Below are 19,874 nucleotides of genomic sequence, written 5' to 3'. Positions count from 1 at the left end.
GGAAGGACGTTTCCATACCTCTGTTTCTGCTTCCTTCTGAAGATAAACCAGCAGAAGCAATTTCTCTCTCATCCTCCTCTCATATTTTGAAAACTTTTAACAAATTTCTTCTCAACCTTTTAATTTTAAACATGGCTTTGTGCAACCCGGCAACATAACGTCCTTAGATGTCCTTTTAAGATCATAAGAAATAAGAGCAGGAGTCGACCATCCGGGCCCGTCGAGCCTGCTTCACCTTTCAATAAGATCCGATCTGATCATTGACTCAACTCCACCTACCTGCCTTTTCCCCATATCCCTTAATTCTTTTATCGAACTGAACCTTAAATAAGTTTAATGAAGTCATCTCAACTGCTTCCCTGGGCAGTGAATTCCACAGATTCACGACTCTCTGGGAAAAACAGTTTTTCCTCATCTCTGTCTTAAATCTACTCCCCTGAACCTTGAGGTTGTGTCCCCTAATTCTGGACTTACTTACCAGTGAAAACCATTTTCCTGCCTCTATCTTATCTATCCCCTTCATAATTTTATATGTTTCTATCAGAACTCCTCTCATTCTTCTGAATTTGAGTGAGTATAATCCCAGGCGTCTCTTCGTAGGTCAACCCCCTCATCTCTGGGATCAACCTGGTGACCCTCCTCTGGACAGCCTCCTTTTTTCCAATTCATTGCAAAATCCTTTGGGATTTTGACACCACCACCCAACCCCTCGTTTTCCCTGATGTTACCAGTACTTTTCAACTTATTTCAGTTCCATTAACTGAAATGATCCATTGATCGAACTGTGACATGATGTCACAAGTTGAAAAATATTTATCACCAGACTTGCCCATGTGGGGCTCTGACACTCTGTTGGTGCCATTCTGATAACTATGGAGCTCTCGTGGTTTGTGGTAAGCAGAGATCAAGATTTTTTTTTTTGGTACGTATTAAACATTATTTCATGCTCGAAAAGCCTGCCAATGTTTTTGTCGTTGTTTACCATTGAGCTGCTTAAACCCAATAACTGAAAATCATCCGGTCCCAAGCTTTTCGGATATGGAGAAACTTCCATATAACAATTTCACGTTTTGCTTTATGTTTCAGGAAATGCTCGCACTGGGCTTTGGTAACTTTTTTGGATCATTCTTCAATATCCACGTTATCTGCTGTGCGCTGTCAGTTACCCTGGCAGTGGAGGGTGGTGGAGGAAGTTCGCAGGTAAATCGATGCGTTTGTCCGCCAACAGAAGGCAAAAAGCTAGTTATGGAGTCCTACTGCCTGGAAACAGTCCTGACAGCCCGAGCTTGTCCGTGATGATCGACATGCCCTCCTGCTTTAGTCCCACATGCCCACATTAGGCCCAGACCTCTCCAATCCCCTCCCATTCATGTGGTTATCTGAGGAAGCTAACGTACCTGCCTCCACCACTTTGTCAGGCAGCTCATTCACCCTCTCGGTGAAGAACTGTCCCCTCTTCTGTCTCTTCTGAATTCCACCCCCTCCTCCACCTTAGTTATGCCCTCTCAACTTAGATTCAGTCACTATTCACCATATCTATGCCCTTCATGATCGTTTTGACCTTAATAAGATCCATTCTCAACCTCCCATGTTCATATGGGGTGACAGAGTTATGAGTACCACCACCTTTGGTCAATACCAATAATTGATCATTCTACCTGGTCCACAGAAAAAGGAATCTCAGGGTTGTATGTGATGTCATGCTTGTACGCTGACAATAAATCTGAAATCTGAATCTGAATCTAAATCAGTGGTTCTCAACCATTTTCTTTCCACTCACTTTAAGTAATCCCTAGGCCATCGGTGCTCTGTGATTAGTAAAGGGTTGCTTCATCTGGGAAGGGAAGGTTCAGAATCACTGCTCTAGACCCAGTTATTACTGAACTATTTTGCTTGAGAAAAATTGCATTGGCCCATTTCCTTTGGAGTTCTGAAACCGTGCACATAACAAGTCAATTAGGGGTTATTAAAACAGCGGTTTTCAAACTTTTTCTTTCCACCCACATATCACCTTAAGCAATCCCTTACTAATCACAGAACATCAATGGCATAGGGATTACTTAAAATGGGATGTGAGTGGAAAGTAAAAGGTTGAGAACCACTAGACTCTTACTTTTGCACTTTATTGATTATTTTTATCCTCTCGGTATTGCAGTCAGATTGTTTGCATTTCTTATCGGTTTACATTTCTTCATTTGTTTACATGAATACGTTGAGCACAGATTTTGTTTGCACTACCAATAATTCCGCCTCATCTAAATCTGAAATAAATAAATAAATCTGAAATCTAAATCCTTACATTAATCCCATTTTATTCTCCCCATATTCCAATGAACTTTCACCAGATTTTACCCCATACCTACACCCTAATGTACACCAGCCAATTAACCGTCCAGCTCACGGGTCTTTGGGCTGCAGGGGGAAATATGAAGGGGATGATCACTTCAATGGACTTGTACTCTAGCTCCCCAAATAACAGCAGGAATCAGAAGAAAGTGCAAACTCCACATAGGCAGCACCAGATGTTAGGATTGAGCCTAGATTGCTGGAAATCTGGGGAACATATGAGTATAGAACAATTTATTTATCAAATGCTGATGCAGGGGTTTATCCAGTTAACACTGAGAGTCAGTAAGCAAGGGTCAAGATGTTTGGTTCAATTTTCAATCCTTGGAAAATTGTGTTTCCCACCAAACTTCTGTGATTGTTTCATCCATTTGGACCCATGTTTCTGCTGTAGTAAAACTGCCTGCAATTTTCAGGAGAAAAGCCCACAAGCTTGTGTCACCCAAATGCACCCAACTAACCTACAACCCCCTGTTCACTTTGAAGGGTGGGAGGAAACAGGAGGACCTGGAGGAAACACATGCAGACATGGGGAGAACCCAGTTTGCTGGCGCTGCGACAGCGTTGTACTAACTGCTACACTAACCATATTAAAAATTAAACTTACACAAAAACTCCCGCTATATTTTTGGCAGGAATTTACAGTAATAACTCTAGATTCAGCCTGTGCTGGGACACAATATCTTGGCCTCACCTCCAGGAGTTCTATCTCAGCTTGTGAGACAGACCTTCCCACAAGTGTAAAGAGCTCAGCATTGCGTTAGAGTTGGCCCTCATCCACGAAGCTCCATGATCTGAATGATGCCCATGGCTTGGCATTATACGAATGGGAGCCATGCTCACCACAGGAACCGGGCTGAGATGAGGCCTGAAGTCCACAAAATCCAATGTAGTATCTTCATTTCTGATTGCAACACAGTCCTTGCTGGACAGATCTACTGGGGCTACATTGAGATGAGACCTCTGATTCCTGACACCACAACGTTGAAAATGTTTAGTCAGTATAATTATTTGTTCAGAAACCCACAACAGGCGCCTTCTTCTCCCCACTCTGCTCTGCCAGATGAAGGATTGAGAGTTTGGACATTGGCAAGCTAGTCCTAACATTGGACAATCCTCGATCCCTGGCCCACTATCAAGCCTTCTGCTCCCTTTGCATTTACTCTAAATGTTATTAACAGGAGTCACTTGTCACTAATCCCCCAGACATACTTGTTCTGTCCTCATGGATAGATCACTTCCCTCTGGCACTTCTATTAGGCTGGAGAAACAAGCAAATCCCCTCATGACCCAGTCCAGAAGATTGGCTGCAAGCCATAACTCAAAGGCCAATCAGGTCTACATTGAACCTTAAGGGTACAGATTCTGCCCAAAGGGGCAATAAGCTATTTCTAGCAGCAAATAATCTTTTAATTGTGGTCACTTTAAGTGAGAACACAAAATATATAATTGACAGATGACGGTGTGACATCATGTGTCCTCTCTTCTCTCTAGTTTGCCAGTCTCTTTGTGATCATAGTGGTGCTTCTGGTATTCATGGTTTTGGGAGTGTACCTGGAACCACTTCCTAAGGTAAGAGCCTATCAAGTCGGTGATTATTGTAGAACAAATGAACATGGGTATCCGGCATGCCTCTCCTATCCAGAGCACTGTGGAAAGCCACCAGCAGAACCAACCCAGCTCCTCCACCAGCGCTCCTGCCTCTGAGACATAGATTGCATCCTTGACGCTTTCTCCAGAGCCCCACAGATGACCCTCCTCTGCAGGACTGAGTGCCATAGTTATCCCATAAGGATGCATGTCCTTGGGTCGATTGAATTCACAGCTTTAAGCAAAAGAAGACCTCATCAACCAACCAAATAACCCTCCAATCACCAATACAACCTTGAAATACGATGTTGGAAAGGGTATAGTCATACATTTTGGTAAAAGAAATAGACGAGCAGACTATTGTTTAGATGGGGAGAAAATTCAAAATTCGGAGACGCAAGGGGACTTGGGAGTCCTCGTGCAGGATACCCAAAAGGTTGACGTCCAGGTTGAGTCAGTGGTGAAGAAGGCAAATGCAATGTTGGCCACAGCGCATTTACAGAGGGAGGAACAGACTGAAATTATAATTTTTTTTAATATGTAGTCGGTAGGAGAGAAGTACAGAAGAACCCAACTGAAGTGACTGCTTCACAGGGAAGGGGGGCCCATAAACATTGGGCAGAGTCCGAAGGGGGGCATAGCCTATAAAGGGTTGAGAATGGCTTGTCTAGGCCCTGCCCTTAATGGAGTAAGTCCTGCCCTGGTTGGATTTACCCAAATGCAGCACCTCACAGGTTTCTTGATTTAGTGAGCAATGTTGAGATTTTCTTCTTTTATTTGAGGAATAGTTGCATTGAAAAGCTCTGAATCAACTGATCATGCCTCTAAGGAAGGATCCACCTGATTAGCCCATGAGTCTGCCTCATCACTGGCTGCCTTTGATGAGATGAAGGAGCTAAAGAGTTGCAGGGGCCAATAATCGTTCCCTCGGGACTTACTCCTGTGACCGCAGGAGATGCTCCACTTGCGCCCACACCTCCTCCCTCACCACGATTCGGGGCCCTTCTGATTGAAGCAACGTTTCACTTGTGAATCTGCATCCAGTGATGCTGTTGTGGTCTTCTCCATCAGAGAGACTGGGTGCAGACAGGGGGATCACTTCATTGAGCACCTTGGCACTGTCTGCTTCAATGGTGTGCATCTACAGTGGCCACCCATTTCAATTTCCCATCTGATTCACTTGCTGACATGTCTGTCCATAGTCTCAGGCACTGCCAGGCTGAGACCACCCACAAATTGAAGGAACAACACCTCATCTTCCACCTGGGAAACTTCTAACCGATAGCATTAACATTGATTTCTCTGGTTCCTGTCAAGTGTCCGTTCCCCCCCCACCCCGCCAATTCTTTGGTCCCCCATCATCTTTCCTCAAGTGTGCTCTCTCTCTCCTCTTTGCCCTCCATCTCTCTCTCTCTCTCTCTCTCTCTCTCTCTCTCTCTCTCCTCTTTTCCCTCCGTCTCCTTTCACGGAGCCAAATTCAATTCTCGCCCATCCAATATCCAATATCACTTTTCGTTGGTGCGGACTCTTCCCCCTCCCATTCTTCCCCCTTAGTTTCTAGTCTTTATTCAGACGTCTACCTGCTCTTTGCTTAGACTGTGAAGAAAGATCAGGCCCGAAATGACAATCTCAGTGTCTACAGACTTTCGTTTCTCACTTCAGGCCAAAGAGGTCGGTAAGAGACAGACAGAATGATAATAATCCAACTGTCTTACGTACTGGATAACATCAGACACCTATCCCACTGCCAGGTTCCATAGGAAGTTGTTTACAAACTCAGTCCTGGAGTGGTCAATATGATCCAATCATGGAAAAATCAACTTATAATTCCACAGAATGGAAAAAGCAGTGTGGTATAATTGAATTCACCGTCAGAGGAAGTTACTCTGGTGCGGAATGAGCTGCCAATTAACTCTCATTGAACCATAGAGCATTACAGCACGGAAACAGGCCCCTTCAGTCCTTCTAGTCTGTACTGAACCATTTTTCTGCATAGTCCCTCTGACCTGCACCCAGTCCATAGCCCTCCATATCTCTCCCATCCATGTACCTGTCCAAATTCTTCTTAAATGTTAAAATTGAATCCGCATTCACCACTTCAGCTGTCAGCTCATTACACACCCCCACCCCTCTCTATGTGACGATCTGCCCCCTTAACTTCTCCCGTTTCACCCTTAACCCAAGTCTTCCAGTTGTATCTCACCTACCTTCAGTGGAAAAGGCTTCATTCTAGACCCTTCATAATTTTAAATACCTCTATCAAATCTCCCCTCATTCTTCTGCACTCCAGGGAATAAAGTCCTAACCTATTTAACCTTTCCCTGTAACTCAGTTCCTGAAGTCCGGGCAACATCCTAGTCAATCTTCTCTGCACTCTTTCTATCTTATTGATATCTTTCCTGTAGGTCAATGACCAAACTGCACACAATACTCCAAATTTGGCCTCACCAATGACATATACAACTTTACCACAACATCCCAACTGCTTTACTCAATACTTTGATTTATGAAGGCCAAAAATTCTCTTTACAACCCTATCCACCTGTGACGTCACTTTTAGGGAATTATGTATCTGTATTCCCAGATCTCTCTGTTCGATTGCACTCCTCAGTGCCCGACCATTTACTGTGTATGTCCTTTCTTGGTTTGTCCTTCCAAAATGCATCACCTCACATGTCTACATTAAATTCAGCCCATTTTTCCAGCTGGTCCAGACCCCTCTGCAAGCTTTGAAAATCTTCTTTACCGTCCACAACCCCTCCTACCTGTGGTGAATCTGTGTTGTGCTGTCAGTCTTTCGCTGTGCTTAGTCTGCTTTACTGACATTGGACGTGTATTATCTTTACCACTGAAGACAATCCCCTTGTATATAACTGTGTATGCACCCATTATCATTCATTATTGTACCACTAATTTCTGCTAATAAAAGCCATGATTCCTGGTTAACTACACAGCCTTCGTCTTCTTCATTAACTGGCACTTCACTACCTTAGTGTCATCTGCACACTTGCTGATCCAATTTACCACATCACTTGTCACAGGTCTCTAGTCTGTGAAGCAATCATCCACCACCACTCTCTGGCTTCTCCCGTACAGCCAATGTCGAATTCAGTTTACTACCTCACCATGAAAACCGAGCATCTGAACCTACCTGACTAGTCTCTCAATTTAGATTAGATTTTTAATTTTATTTAAAACATGGAAGAAGCCAATTCCAACTGTTTTTTTAAAATTTTTTATTTTTACCCAATTAACCCAATTCACTTTAGAGGATGGGAGGAATCCGGAGCACCTGGAGGAAATCCATACAAGTCACGGGGAGAGCATACAAACTCCTTTCAGACAGCACCCGATTCGAACCTGGGTTATTCGCGCTAACCACTACTCTAACCCTGCCACCGTTTCTTTCTCTAGTCTGTCCTGGGAGCACTGATAGCAGTGAACCTGAAAAACACCTTGATGCAAGTCACTGATCCCTACTACCTGTGGAAGAAAAGCAAGCTGGACTGTGTGAGTTAAATTTCCTGTTTTTTTATTGCAAGACTCTTGTCTTTAAATTTTTTTTTATCCCTCTCTCTGTTGAAAAAAAAATCTTTGTCTAATAAATCTCCTTTTATCTTTCCCCCTCTTGCCTTAAACCTTTTGCCCAGAGTAGAGGAATCGTTAACCAGAGGGCATGGGTTTAAGATGATTTACAGTAACCTGAGGAGTAATGTTTTTACACAGAGGGTGCTGGGACGGGCTGCCAGAGGAGGTGGCTGAGGCACGTATTTTTCCAGAGTTTAAGAACTACTTAGACAGATCTGTGGGTTGAGAAGGACATTGGACAAATGCAGGCTGGGAGAACTAGTGTGGGTAGGACATTTTGATCGGCATGGGTATTTTGGGACAAAGTTTCTATGCTGTGTGACACACAATGATTTTATGCCCTCAACTATTTGGCATTTCCATCCTGGAATAAAGACACTGACCAAATGACTGTTAAGCTTGATACCGACCAGTGACTGGGGTGGATTGATCCATGCGGTGGATTTGGCCTTCCATGGTTGAGTAGCCTGGATGCACACATAGAAGGCTCTTGGGAGAAGTGCATCTGAACTGTTCCCACTAGCTATTATTTAAGTGAGTAAAATTGTGCATCCTCGGGGTCTGTGCCCAAGATGGAGGCAGCAGCAATGAGGGGTTGCACACTGTGAGAAAGCAACCAGTCCATAAACAGTGAGATTGCACCCCAATCCCCGTTGGGAAGGAATAACAGAATAGGTGTCCCTATAGCATGGTGACAACAGTGGCAGACCAGCGAGGAGCTCAGGGGCTGAAGAACCCATACAGGCTGTGCGTTGTTGATGACTTGCGGTCAGGGGGCTCACGTAGGCTGCGGACTATTGGAGATTAGATCGTGAGAACCAGGTATTGGAACCAGAATTTGAGAGGTTGCTGAGGGCAAGAAGGGCTCCCGGTGAGCCTTGGGTGCTGAAGGCTTCCTGATCATGTCGGAGGTTCGGGTATGGAGCTCGGGTTGACAATGGATCGAACAGGAATCTGATGCTGCTTCAGAGCACTGGAGGCGAATCCATGGATACTCAGTGTCTCAGAAGGGACTCTCTTTTGCTTCTCTTTCTCTCCTACTGTTAGGGGCACCAGACAATGCTTAATGGTGACACTTTGCCTGACAGCAGGCAGAAGTTAAAGTATATCATTTTAATCATATTAAAAGGAACCTTGAACCTTAATGTGGTTGCGGTGAAGTATGAGTGACCGAATAGGAGCTGTGTGTTTATGTTTAGTGATGCAGAAAAGGAATTAAATTAGGAAAATTATGGGAAATTCAAAATCCCACATGAAATTCCTGGAAGCAGGAATCTGAAGGATTACCAGTGTTCAGCTTTATATTTTCTATGGTGTTAAGCAACATCTCACAGAGACGTTTTCAAAAATAACATGGTTTTTTTTGGTGTGGTGTTTGCATCTCTGATGTCAGCCTGGCTCAACCCATCTTTATCTCCACAGAGTGTGTGGGTCGTCAGCTTCTTATCTGCCTTCCTGCTGGGCCTGCCCTACGGGGTAGCGGTTGGAGTGGGGTATTCGGCGCTGATCGTCGTCTTCCAAACACAATTGTGAGTATCTCGCTTTCTTTCCCAGCTCCTAAAGCTCATGGTACATGACGGAGAAGTATGCAAGGCCACCTCTAATTAACTCAAAGGTCTTGAAATCAGGGCATGGGGGTGGGCCATTCAGCCCTTCAAACCTGCCCCACCAATTGGACGTGATCAAGGCTTAAGTTCTCTCTGCAAGAAAACACAATCTTCTGGAGGAACTCAATGGGTCGAATAGCATCAGAGAGAGGAACAGAATGGTCAACGTTTCAGGTCACCTGTTGAAGGCCTCAGGCCTGAAACAATGTCTGCCTGTTGCTCCCCATGGATGCTGTGTGACCTGCTGAGTTTCTCCTGCACTCTTGGGCACTGATCTGCAGACCTCATGTTTACTCAGACTTCAAATAAAGCAGAGGTAAACCCATTAACGTGGTTTCTTACAAATTTTCCATTATTTCATCACAACCTAATCTGGAAAATTACTTCAGCCCACAGAATACGATGCCAGCTGTGATTCGCTCAAAATAACTTAAGTGTGAACCATATTTGTTTGGCTTGGAAATAGATTCAAAGTAAGTGGAGGGACAAGAACTCAGTTCCAATTTGAAACTTCACTGAGATTCTAGTGTTGTTTAATTGGTTTTAGATGGTTGGCATTCTTATTTAACTATGAACTGGGCAAAGAACAGAGCAAATATAATTCCCATCAGTGAAATCATTTATGTTACATTTGTTTGCTTCAGCAATAATTTTGAGCAAATATGTGGCTCCCAGATCAGTTGTAACAGTCCAGAGATACATAACTTTGAGTCTCGATGTCAAGATGTTTTGTAGCAATGTTGATAGAAATTTGGTGGCCAAGGGAATCAAGGACATTTTTTTTAACCTGAGGGATTGTTCTGATCTGAACAAGTGCATCGAGGGCAGGTTCAGAGATAAATTTCAACAGAGAATTGTTTTTTTCGGGGATTAGGAATTTTTCAGGGGCAACAATGTTAGTGTAGCAGTTAGTGCAACGCTATGGTGACTGGAGTTCAAATCCCATGCTGTCTATAAGGAGTTTGTACATTTTCCCTGCATGGGTTTTTCCCAGGGGCTCTGATTTCCTCTCACCCTTCAAAAAAAGATGCCAGGAGTTGTAGGTCAATTGGTTGTAAATGGACAGTATTGGATCATGGGCCTGTTGCCATGCTGTATGTCTAAATTAGAGGGGAAGAAAAATGTGGGACCAATTGGACATCTCTTTCAGAGAGCAGGTGCAGGCAGAGTGGGCTACTTTTCTCTGTGACTCTACCATTTATTAAGAGTATTTATTTTAATATGTGTACATATGTAGTGTGTATATGTATCATTTCTCTGTATGTGTGTTATGTTTGTACGTGTGTTCTGCACAATGGACCAGAGAAGGCCGTTTCATCGGGTTGTAATGGAACAATCAGATGACAAATAAACTTCTACCTGAACGTGAACCTTCTCGGGTGTTTGTGAAGTGTGTTATGTTCTGCTTTGGTCTCCATGTCCAAGGGAAGATATAATTGCTATGGATGGAATACAAGGTAGATTATAGAAGCAATAAAACTATACAGCATGCAACCAGTCTATGATTACTGTAATAAGGGGAGGTTCAAGGGTCTGATAGCTGTTGGAAAGCAAACTGTCCTTGAACCAGAGATGCTGGTTTTCATGCTTCAGTATCTTTTGCCCAAAGGTAGTAGCAAGAGGTCGTGACCAGGTTGATGGGGGTCCTTTATGATGTTGCCAACACCAACACCTCACATAGATGCCTGCATTGGATGGGAGGTTAGGGGGACCTGGCTGTGTTTGCCACCTTCTGCAGAGTTCTGTGTTCCTGAGCACTTGAACGGCCATACCAGGCTGTGATGCACCCAGTCAGTTTCTACATTCCATAGTGCATAGATTTCTTTCTTTCTTTTTCAATCTTTTTATTATTATTATAATTTATAAACACATACAGTTCAAAGAGATATAAAAAATACATAGTAAGTAATGAATTAATACAGAGATATTAAACAATAATATTACAGAATAAAAATATATCATAAAAAAAAATTTTAGATCAGTTTAGGGTGTGAACTATCTCTAAAAAAAAGATATAATTAATAACAATATATGAAAAAAGAGAAAAAAAAACCCCATAAAAGAAGAAAAAACAAATCTGAATTAAAAAAACTTAAAACAAAAACCTTGCATAGATTTAACAGACTAATGAAACAAGATATCAACAGGACACAGAGTTGGGCAGAGAAGTGGGAGGTGGAGTTCAATCCAGATTAGTGTGAAGTGATGCACTTTGGAAGGCCAAACTTTACGATGGAGAACGTGGTTTTTGGCAGGATTCTCAACAGTGTGGAGGAACAGAGATCTTGCGACCCAGGTCCATCGATCCCTCAAAGTTGCCCTGCATGTTGATAGGGTGGTTAAGAAGCATATAGAGTGCTAGGATCCATGTGGTAATGTTGCAGCTCTATAAAACTCTGGTGAGACCCAGTGTGGCGCCTACTTCCTTACAGGAAGGATGCACATGCTTTAGCAATGGTGCAGAAGAAATTGAGTGAAATGTGAAAGTCTTCAGACACTGTGATTGCAGTTAAAACACCAAAATACTGAAGGGACTCAGCCTGTCTTTTCAGTGTCTATAGAAGACAAAGATATATTGCTGACATTTTGGGCCTGATTCCTTCTTCATCCTTGAAGTTTTTCTCTTTAGCGCAACAAAGGATCAGAGGTGACTTAATAGAGGTAGAGGTATATCCCCCTTTATGAAAGTAGAATGTTCCTATGAAACCTTTCGTAAGCCGAAATGGCATAAAGTGAAGACCCATTCACTACTATTGAAGGCTATTTTCGTAAAAACGAATACCCATTCAAATTTCTTTCGGATAGTGAACAGAGGTTTCTTCGTAAAAGTGAATTTGCGTAAAGCGAGTATCCACAAAGCGGGATATACCTGTATATTAGATTATGAAGGGAAAAGAGAGGGTGCAAAGGCAGTATCTTTGTCCTGAGGCAACAGCAGCAAATACCAGAGGATATCTGTTTCAGGTGAGGGAAGGAATGTTTCGGGGAGATGTCAGAGGTAAGTTTTTTACACAGAGAGCCACCACCTGGAATGCATTGTCGGGTATGGTGGTGAATGCTGGTATAATAGAGATATTTAGACAGCCGACGGATGTAAGAAAAATAGTGTTTTGGGTGTGAGGTGGGGAGGAAGAAGATTGTTGTAGAATAGGTTTACATAAGTCGATACAACATCTAGGGCTGAAGGGCCTGACCTGTGCTAGAATGTTCTATATAGATGCATATGTAGAAACCATGTAGGCATATGATACCCAACGAACTGCAGATGCTGTAATCCAGAGCATAAAACAAACCGCTGAAGGAATTCATCAGGCCGAGCAGGCATCCGTGGAGGAAAAATTCCTGATGTCGGAAAATAACTTTCCCTCCATAGATGCTGCCTGTGCTGCTGGCTTCCTTCCGTGGTTTGAATTTTGCTTGGAGTATTCTTCTGCGTCTGAGTCCAAGAGTCAATCATGTTTGCAAGGATTTTCAGAGGAACTGGGACTGAGTCTTGTTTCTCCTTGCTTGTTTTCCTCAGTCGGAATGGTCATCTTGTGGGACAGGTGGCAGCCAGCGACATTTACAGAAATCCCAAGGTCTATGAGAAGGTAAGGGCACCAATGATCCCACTGTCAACGAGGGAAGATCATTGGTTTTCACTTTACAGAGACACAGACCCCAGATGACTGACTGCAGGAGCTGTGGAATCAGGCCATTCGGCCCAACTTGTCCAGGCTGACCTGCTTTGGGCCCATAACCCTCGAAACCTTTCCTATCGACTTTCCTGTGTAATGCCTTTGAAACATTGCCATTTGTCTTGCCTCTACTATACACCCAACCACCCACTGTGACTAAAATATGCCCCGCATGTTCCCTTTAAATCTTCCCTGTCTGACTTTAAATCTATGCCTTCTAGTAAATTTCTCCTCTGCAGAGGAAAAAGACTGTCACCTTTTAGCTTACCTATGACCTTCAGATTTTATACCACTCTGTAAATAAACCCCTCCCCCCACCCCCCCCCCCACCCCCCCACCCCCCCACCATGGTCTCCTAACCTTCAGGGAGAAATTTATTTATTTTTTACATTTATATTTTAATTTTAATTTAGAATACAGCATGGTAACAGCCCTTCTGGCCCACGAGCCCATACCACCCAATTACACCTCACCAATTGGCTAACCCTGCCACCCAACCTATCCTGCAGGGAAGGGAGGGATGATCCTCCCCTTAGCCGGAGACTGGAGACGGAGAAGGCAATTTAGCCCTGAGATGGGAGCAGATGTCCTCACAGGCTGATGGTTCCACGGGAGGCTGAGATACATAGGGTTACGATGAAGGCATTGGTGAATGTAAGGGACTGCGTATACGGTATTGAATCAGGTCAGTGGCCATGATCGTGCAGACCCGGCCGCTCTCCTGCTCCTATTTTTCTGCTTCCATGTTTCCTCACTTCCACCTCCTGCACCAGACCTTGCCGTGTTTCTCAGCAGAATCCCGAGAGTCCTCCGCTGGCGTAGAGTTAAGACCAACCTTCCTCCCTACCTCTGACCTGCCAGCTATCTCTGTGATACTTCCATGCTCTCCCCAAGACTCCACAGAGGCAATTAGAACTCCCACGGGCTTCCAGCCCATATGGAATATCCCCAGGGGCTGATGCAACAACTTACTGCAATGAATGACTGCTGGGCTGGATCAGATACAACCCTTGTCGTTAGTTTAAATCAATTTGTTTTAATGTATTTAATTGTTGCAAGTGTCTATATGTTTATGATTTTATTTATTTAACTTTTTAAATAAACAATTTCATTAAAAGTTTTTCATAATATTAGCTAAAACGTTATTAATAATAGGTGATAATAGTTCCTGAGTGCATTTGAATGTCTGTGAATCCCAAAGTCATTCACAAATGAGAGAGACAGGTTTGAGAGTCTTGAGCCTAGGGATGGGTGGGGAAGCCACAGCCGTCGAAGCCGTTTTGTGAATGCAGCTGGCCGCTTGTAATGGGAGCTGGGCCACCTTCAAACTGCAATGGAGAACCATGTGATCTCCAGCCAAGGGGGCTTCTGTGAAGAGATCTGAGCCAGCATTTAGACTTAAACAGCTCACAAACACTTGGCCCAGTTTATCCATGCCATCCTTGACAGACAATTATATACAACAGTGGTTTACCACAAAGCTCTTTCACAGTTGCTGCACAGGTTGTTAGGGTAGTGAAGAAAGCTTATGGTACACTGGGCTTCTTTAATCTGGGTATTAAGTTCAAAAGTCATGAGGTAATCTTGCATCTCCATAAAACTCTGGTTGGACCACATTTGGAGTATTATGTTCAGTTCTGGTCACCTCTTTGCAGGAAGGATGTAGAAGCTATGGAGAGGGTGCAGAGGAGATTTACCAGGTCATTGCCTGGATTGGAGAGCGTGTGTTTTGAGGCAAGGTTAACAGATGGGAATTTTCTCTTTGCAGTGAAGAAGGATGAAAGGTGACTTAATAGGGGTCTAAAAGGTTATTTAAGGTTTCAATAGGGTGGACAGCCAACATCTTTTTCTCAGGGCAACAGTAGCAAATACTAGAGGACGTCTGAAGAAGATGAGGGGTGGAAAGTTTCAGGGAAACATCAGGGGTAAGTTTTTTATGCAGAGAGTAGTGGGTATCTGGAATGCAATGCTGGCGGTGGTAATGGAGACTGGAATAATAGAAACATTTAAAATACCCTTCGACAGGCACATGCATGCAAGAAAAATCAAGGATTCTAGGTGTGAGTCAGTTTCTATTGGTTGGCACAACATCGTGGGCCAAAGAGCTTGAACTGTGCTATAACGTTCTATGTTCCACTTGTTCGAATGGCTTTAACCATAATTGTACCTGCCTCCACCACCTCCTCTAGGCCATTTCAGGTGGCCTGAACACCTCCTTGTAAAGTTGCAGAATCTTCTCCCTTGAGGCTAAAGACATACTCACCTGAATGCACCCAGAACACCTCCGAGGCGCCAACACCAACCCTCCTCCGGGAGAGATAATCGGCAGAGCGCCGGGCTCTGCCACACACCTAAATGTGCAGCTGCTGTAAGCGGCGTAGCAATGATGACAGCTGAAAGCTCATTCCAGGTACCCCCCCAATGACAGCTCGTTCTGGCAGCTCATTCCAGGTACCCCACCACTGACAGCTCGTTCTGGCAGCTCATTCCAGGTACCCCCCCACTGACAGCTCGTTCTGGCAGCTCATTCCAGGTACCCACCCCACTGACAGCTCGTTCTGGCAGCTCATTCCAGGTACACCCCCACTGACAGCTCGTTCTGGCAGCTCATTCCAGGTACCCACCCCACTGACAGCTCGTTCTGGCAGCTCATTCCAGGTACCCCCCCACTGACAGCTCGTTCTGGCAGCTCATTCCAGGTACCACCCCCACTGACAGCTCGTTCTGGCAGCTCATTCCAGGTACCACCCCCCCCACTGACAGCTCGTTCTGGCAGCTCATTCCAGGTACCCCCCCACTGACAGCTCATTCTGGCAGCTCATTCCATGTACCCCCCCACTGACAGCTCGTTCTGGCAGCTCATTCCAGGTACCCCCCCACTGACAGCTCGTTCTGGCAGCTCATTCCAGGTACCCCCTCCACTGACAGCTCGTTCTGGCAGCTCATTCCAGGTACCCCCCCACTGACAGCTCGTTCTGGCAGCTCATTCCAGGTACCCCCCCACTGACAGCTCGTTCTGGCAGCTCATTCCAGGTACCCCCCCACTGACAGCTCGTTCTGGCAGCTCATTCCAGGTACCTCCCCCACTGACAGCTCGTTCTGGCAGCTCATTCCAGGTACCCCCCCCACTGACAGCTCATTCTGGCAGCTCATTCCAGGTACCCCCCCACTGACAGCTCGTTCTGGCAGCTCATTCCAGGTACCCCCCCACTGACAGCTCGTTCTGGCAGCTCATTCCAGGTACCTCCCCCACTGACAGCTCGTTCTGGCAGCTCATTCCAGGTACCCCCCCACTGACAGCTCGTTCTGGCAGCTCATTCCAGGTACCCCCCCACTGACAGCTCGTTCTGGCAGCTTATTCCAGGTACCCCCCCCAACCACTTTTACCCCTCAGATCCCCTTTAAATCTCTCCCCTTTCACATTAAACCTGATCTCTAGTTCCAGCTTCATTTATTAGACAGGATTTTACCTGATAGCCTGAAAGATATTTTGGTTTTCACATGGAGAGCGGTGTGGTTAATGGAAGGAGCAGCCAAAGTCAGTGGCAAAGTTGGACATAACGACAGTGTTGAAAAGATATTAGTTAGGGCAGGTATCAGAGGCAGAATGGAGCAGAAGCATATGGGCCAAATGCTTGAAAATGACAGTCAACAAAGGCAATAAGGACCAGAGGAGTGAAACGCGAAAGTTGCAAATGTTCTGATTGTAGTAAAAACACAGAAATGCTGGAGGAACTCAGCAGGTCTCACAGCGTCCAGAGCAGGCAAAGATATATTAGCCATGTTTCGGGCCTGAACCCTTCCTCAAGGTAGGGGCAAAGAAAGGGGAAAGGGGGAAGAATGGGAGAGGGAGAGACTGGACGCAGACTGGGAGATTCATTGAGCACCTCAGCTCTGTCCACCGCAATAGCGGGGAACTCCCTGTGGCCACCCAGTTCAATTCGCCATCCCATTCCCTTGCTGACATGCCTGTCCATGGTCTCATGCACTGCCAAACTGAAGCCACTTGCAAATTGGAGAAACCACATCTCCTCCATCTGGGCACCCTCCAACTGGATGGCATTGATATCAGCTTCTCTGGTTTCTGTTAAAACCTCCCCCCCCCCCCCCCCACTATCTCCTATCCTCTAGCTCTGTCTGTCTCTTTCTCTCTCTCTCTTCCCTTTTCCCTCTGTCTCCTTTCACTGAGCCAAAATCAATTCTCTCCTATCATATCCAATTAATACATTTTGTCTGTTGGTCTGGACCCCTCCCCTTCCCATTCCTCCCCCTTTCTTTCCCCAGCCTTTAATTCAGTCGTTATGTTTCTTAACTCACACCTTGAGGAAGGGCTCAGGCCCGAAATGTCAGTAATATATCCTTGCCTGCTCTGGACGCTACAAGACCTGCTGAGTCCCTCCAACAGAGGGCCTATTCTCTGCTGTTCAGCTCGATGTCTCTGCGAAAATGTTTGTGGATGCCTCCTTCAATGTTGAAGTAAAATCAGAAAATGCTGGAAATTCTCAGTAGGGAGAGAGAAATAAAGTTAACATCATCTCTGTCTCCCATTGATGCTGTGTGACTCGAAGAGTATTTTAGCATTTTTCTGCTTTTATTTCAGCAATAGAGCAAGTGATTTTCACTTTTTAGTAGTGATTTGACTGTTACGGAAAGGTAGAGACTTTTAAAAAATTTTAAATGTTTTAGTCTCTCTACTAAAACAATGACGTATCATATGTCAGCTGTTACGGACTGCAGGTTTCTCCCACTTTGATGAGTTAAATTGTTCTTGTAAATGAGAGGAATGTTAGTTTTAACTGTTCAAAAGAAATATTGATGCCCACACCACATGACATAGAAAGTTTGTTTCCCATGGTGGGAGAGTCCAAGATGAGAGGGCACTACTTCATGATTGAAAGGCATCCACTTAGAACAGAGGAATTCCTTCAGCCAAAGGGTGGTGAATTTGTGGAATTTGTTGCCACAGGCAGTTGTGGAGGACGTCGTTGGGTGTATTTAAGGCAGAGATTGCTATGTTCTTGATTAGCCAGGGCATCAAAGGTTAAGGGGAGAAGGCCAGGCAGTGGGGCCGAGTAGGGAAATGGATCAGCTCATGATTGATGGTGGGGCAGACTCGATGGGCTGAATGGTCTATTTCTGCTCCTTCATCTTATGGTCTTAGAACCATAGAATATTACTGCACAGAAAGACGCCCCTGCGGCCCTTCCAGTCTGTGCTGAAACATTTTTGTGCCTAGTGCCACTGACCTAAACCCATTCCCTAGTCCTCCATACCTCTCCCATGCATGTGCCTGTCCAAATTATTCTTAAATGTTAAATTTTAGCCTGCTTTCACCACTTCAGTTGGTAGCTCGTTCCACACTCTCACTACTCTCTGTGTGAAGAAGTTCCCCCTCATTCTTCCCCATTCTTAACCCATGTCCTCTGGTTTGTATCTCACCCACCCTCAGTAGAAAAAAACTTACCTACTTTTACTCTGTCTGTCCCCTTCATAATCTTAAATACCTCAATCAAATCACCCATCATTCTTCTACACTCCAGGGAATAAAGTCCTAACCTGTTTAACCTTTCCCTGTAACTCGGTTCCTGAAGTCCGGGCAACTTCCTAGTCAATCTTCTCTGCACTCTTTCTATCTTATTGATATCTTTCCTGTAGTTTGGTGACCAAAACTGCACACAATCCTCCAAATTTGGCCTCACCAGTGTCTTATACAACTTTACCACAACATCCCAGCTCCTATACTCAATACTTTGATTTATGAAGGCCAACATGCCAAAAGCTCTCTTTACAGCCCTATCCACCCGTGACACCACTTTCACTTTTCTAGCTAGTCCAGATCTCTCTGCAAGCTTTGAAAACCTTCTTCGATGTCCACAATGTCTTATTTTCTGACATGCATTTTCATCCAAGTAAGCTGTTCACTAACATCCCCAGTCGTCAAGTCCTAGGCTTATCAATATGGTGATAAGAAGGGATCACGAATACTTGAAACCTGGGGGGAGGGGGAAAAAACCCACTGGGAATGTAGGAAATGCAGGGCAACAGGTCCATCAACATCACGAGCATGAAGCCACAGGTTTATACTTTCCAGTGGGTGAAGCACCTCCACTCTGAATATCTCCTGAACAGATGCTGAAATGGGCCAGTCTGTCACATTCCGGATCTTTCCAGTCAGCCCAGTGCAGGGTAGATCAAACGCTACGAGTCCTCCGCACTGACAGACTAGTTGATGCAGATTACACATTTCACAGAGTTGGGAATTCCCTTTCGGCTCAGAAAATTCGCAGATACTGAAATCCAAAACTAAAGCAGAAAGAACTCGGCCAGTCGAGTAGCATCCATGGAGAGAAGGACCGGTCATGGACAATTCCTCAAGGCTGACCCAGAATATTAACTGGTCTCTCTCATCACAGACGCTGATCGACAGGCTGAGATTTTCTATTTCTATCAGAGTATTAAAGCAAGCAATGAAATCTCTTAATATTCTACACTGGAGCTGTCGAACCACTATTCCATTCATAGAACAGTGAAGTATGCTCCGCTCCCATCTGCTCACATATAGCCCTGGTTTCCTGCCTAACCCAGAACCCTTCCGGAAACTACTGTGAGACCCTACCCATAGTTATAAGCAAATAAAAGTTTTTGTTCTCCCTCCTGTCGTGAGAGCTTTTATTCACGTTTTACAGGAACAGGGTCTTCAGGCTTCATGTTTGTGTTGACCATGATGTCAGTCTAATCTCATCCGATCTGCCTGTCCATCGTTCACTGTTTGTACATGTGCCCATCTAAATGCCTCAAAAGTTGTGACCCTATCTCTTTCCACCATTTCTCCTGCTCTCTGACAGCAGCGTACCCCGCTGATGTTCGCGATGGTGGGGAAGGTTTTGCCCTTTTGCAGAGATTAACTCTCAGGGGTATTGGTGTCCCCAAACTAGACTGTGATGTAGCTGGTCAGCACACTTTCCATCAGACATCTTTAGAAATTTTCCAGGGTTTCTGATGTCATTACAAACCTCCTCAAACTCCTGAGGAAGTACAGGTGCTGACGTGCTTTCTTCATGATGCC

At 44.8% G+C, this 19,874-nt stretch overlaps 1 protein-coding gene and 1 long non-coding RNA gene across 5 annotated transcripts in view; one reads left to right on the top strand and one right to left on the bottom strand.

The window, feature by feature from the left end:
• Nucleotides 1–19,874, bottom strand: part of LOC138765201 (uncharacterized) — a 249,914-nt gene that overhangs the window by 26,228 nt on the left and 203,812 nt on the right. The gene's annotated exons all lie outside the window — the stretch shown is intronic.
• LOC138765198 (solute carrier family 26 member 9-like) overlaps nt 1–19,874 on the top strand; it is a 121,442-nt gene that overhangs the window by 64,020 nt on the left and 37,548 nt on the right. For all 4 annotated transcript variants that reach the window (XM_069942137.1, XM_069942134.1, XM_069942136.1 and 1 more), the window contains 5 exons: nt 1,087–1,200; nt 3,841–3,918; nt 7,351–7,446; nt 8,947–9,053; nt 12,652–12,721. In XM_069942137.1, the coding sequence (XP_069798238.1) occupies nt 1,087–1,200; nt 3,841–3,918; nt 7,351–7,446; nt 8,947–9,053; nt 12,652–12,721 (465 nt within the window). The remainder of the gene's footprint in view (nt 1–1,086; nt 1,201–3,840; nt 3,919–7,350; nt 7,447–8,946; nt 9,054–12,651; nt 12,722–19,874) is intronic.

This window comes from Narcine bancroftii, chromosome 5 (assembly GCF_036971445.1).
Source record: "Narcine bancroftii isolate sNarBan1 chromosome 5, sNarBan1.hap1, whole genome shotgun sequence".
NCBI classification, from domain to species: Eukaryota; Metazoa; Chordata; class Chondrichthyes; order Torpediniformes; family Narcinidae; genus Narcine; species Narcine bancroftii.
The sequence above is the reverse complement of the archived record's forward strand: the minus strand, read 5'-3'. Positions and strand labels throughout refer to the sequence as shown.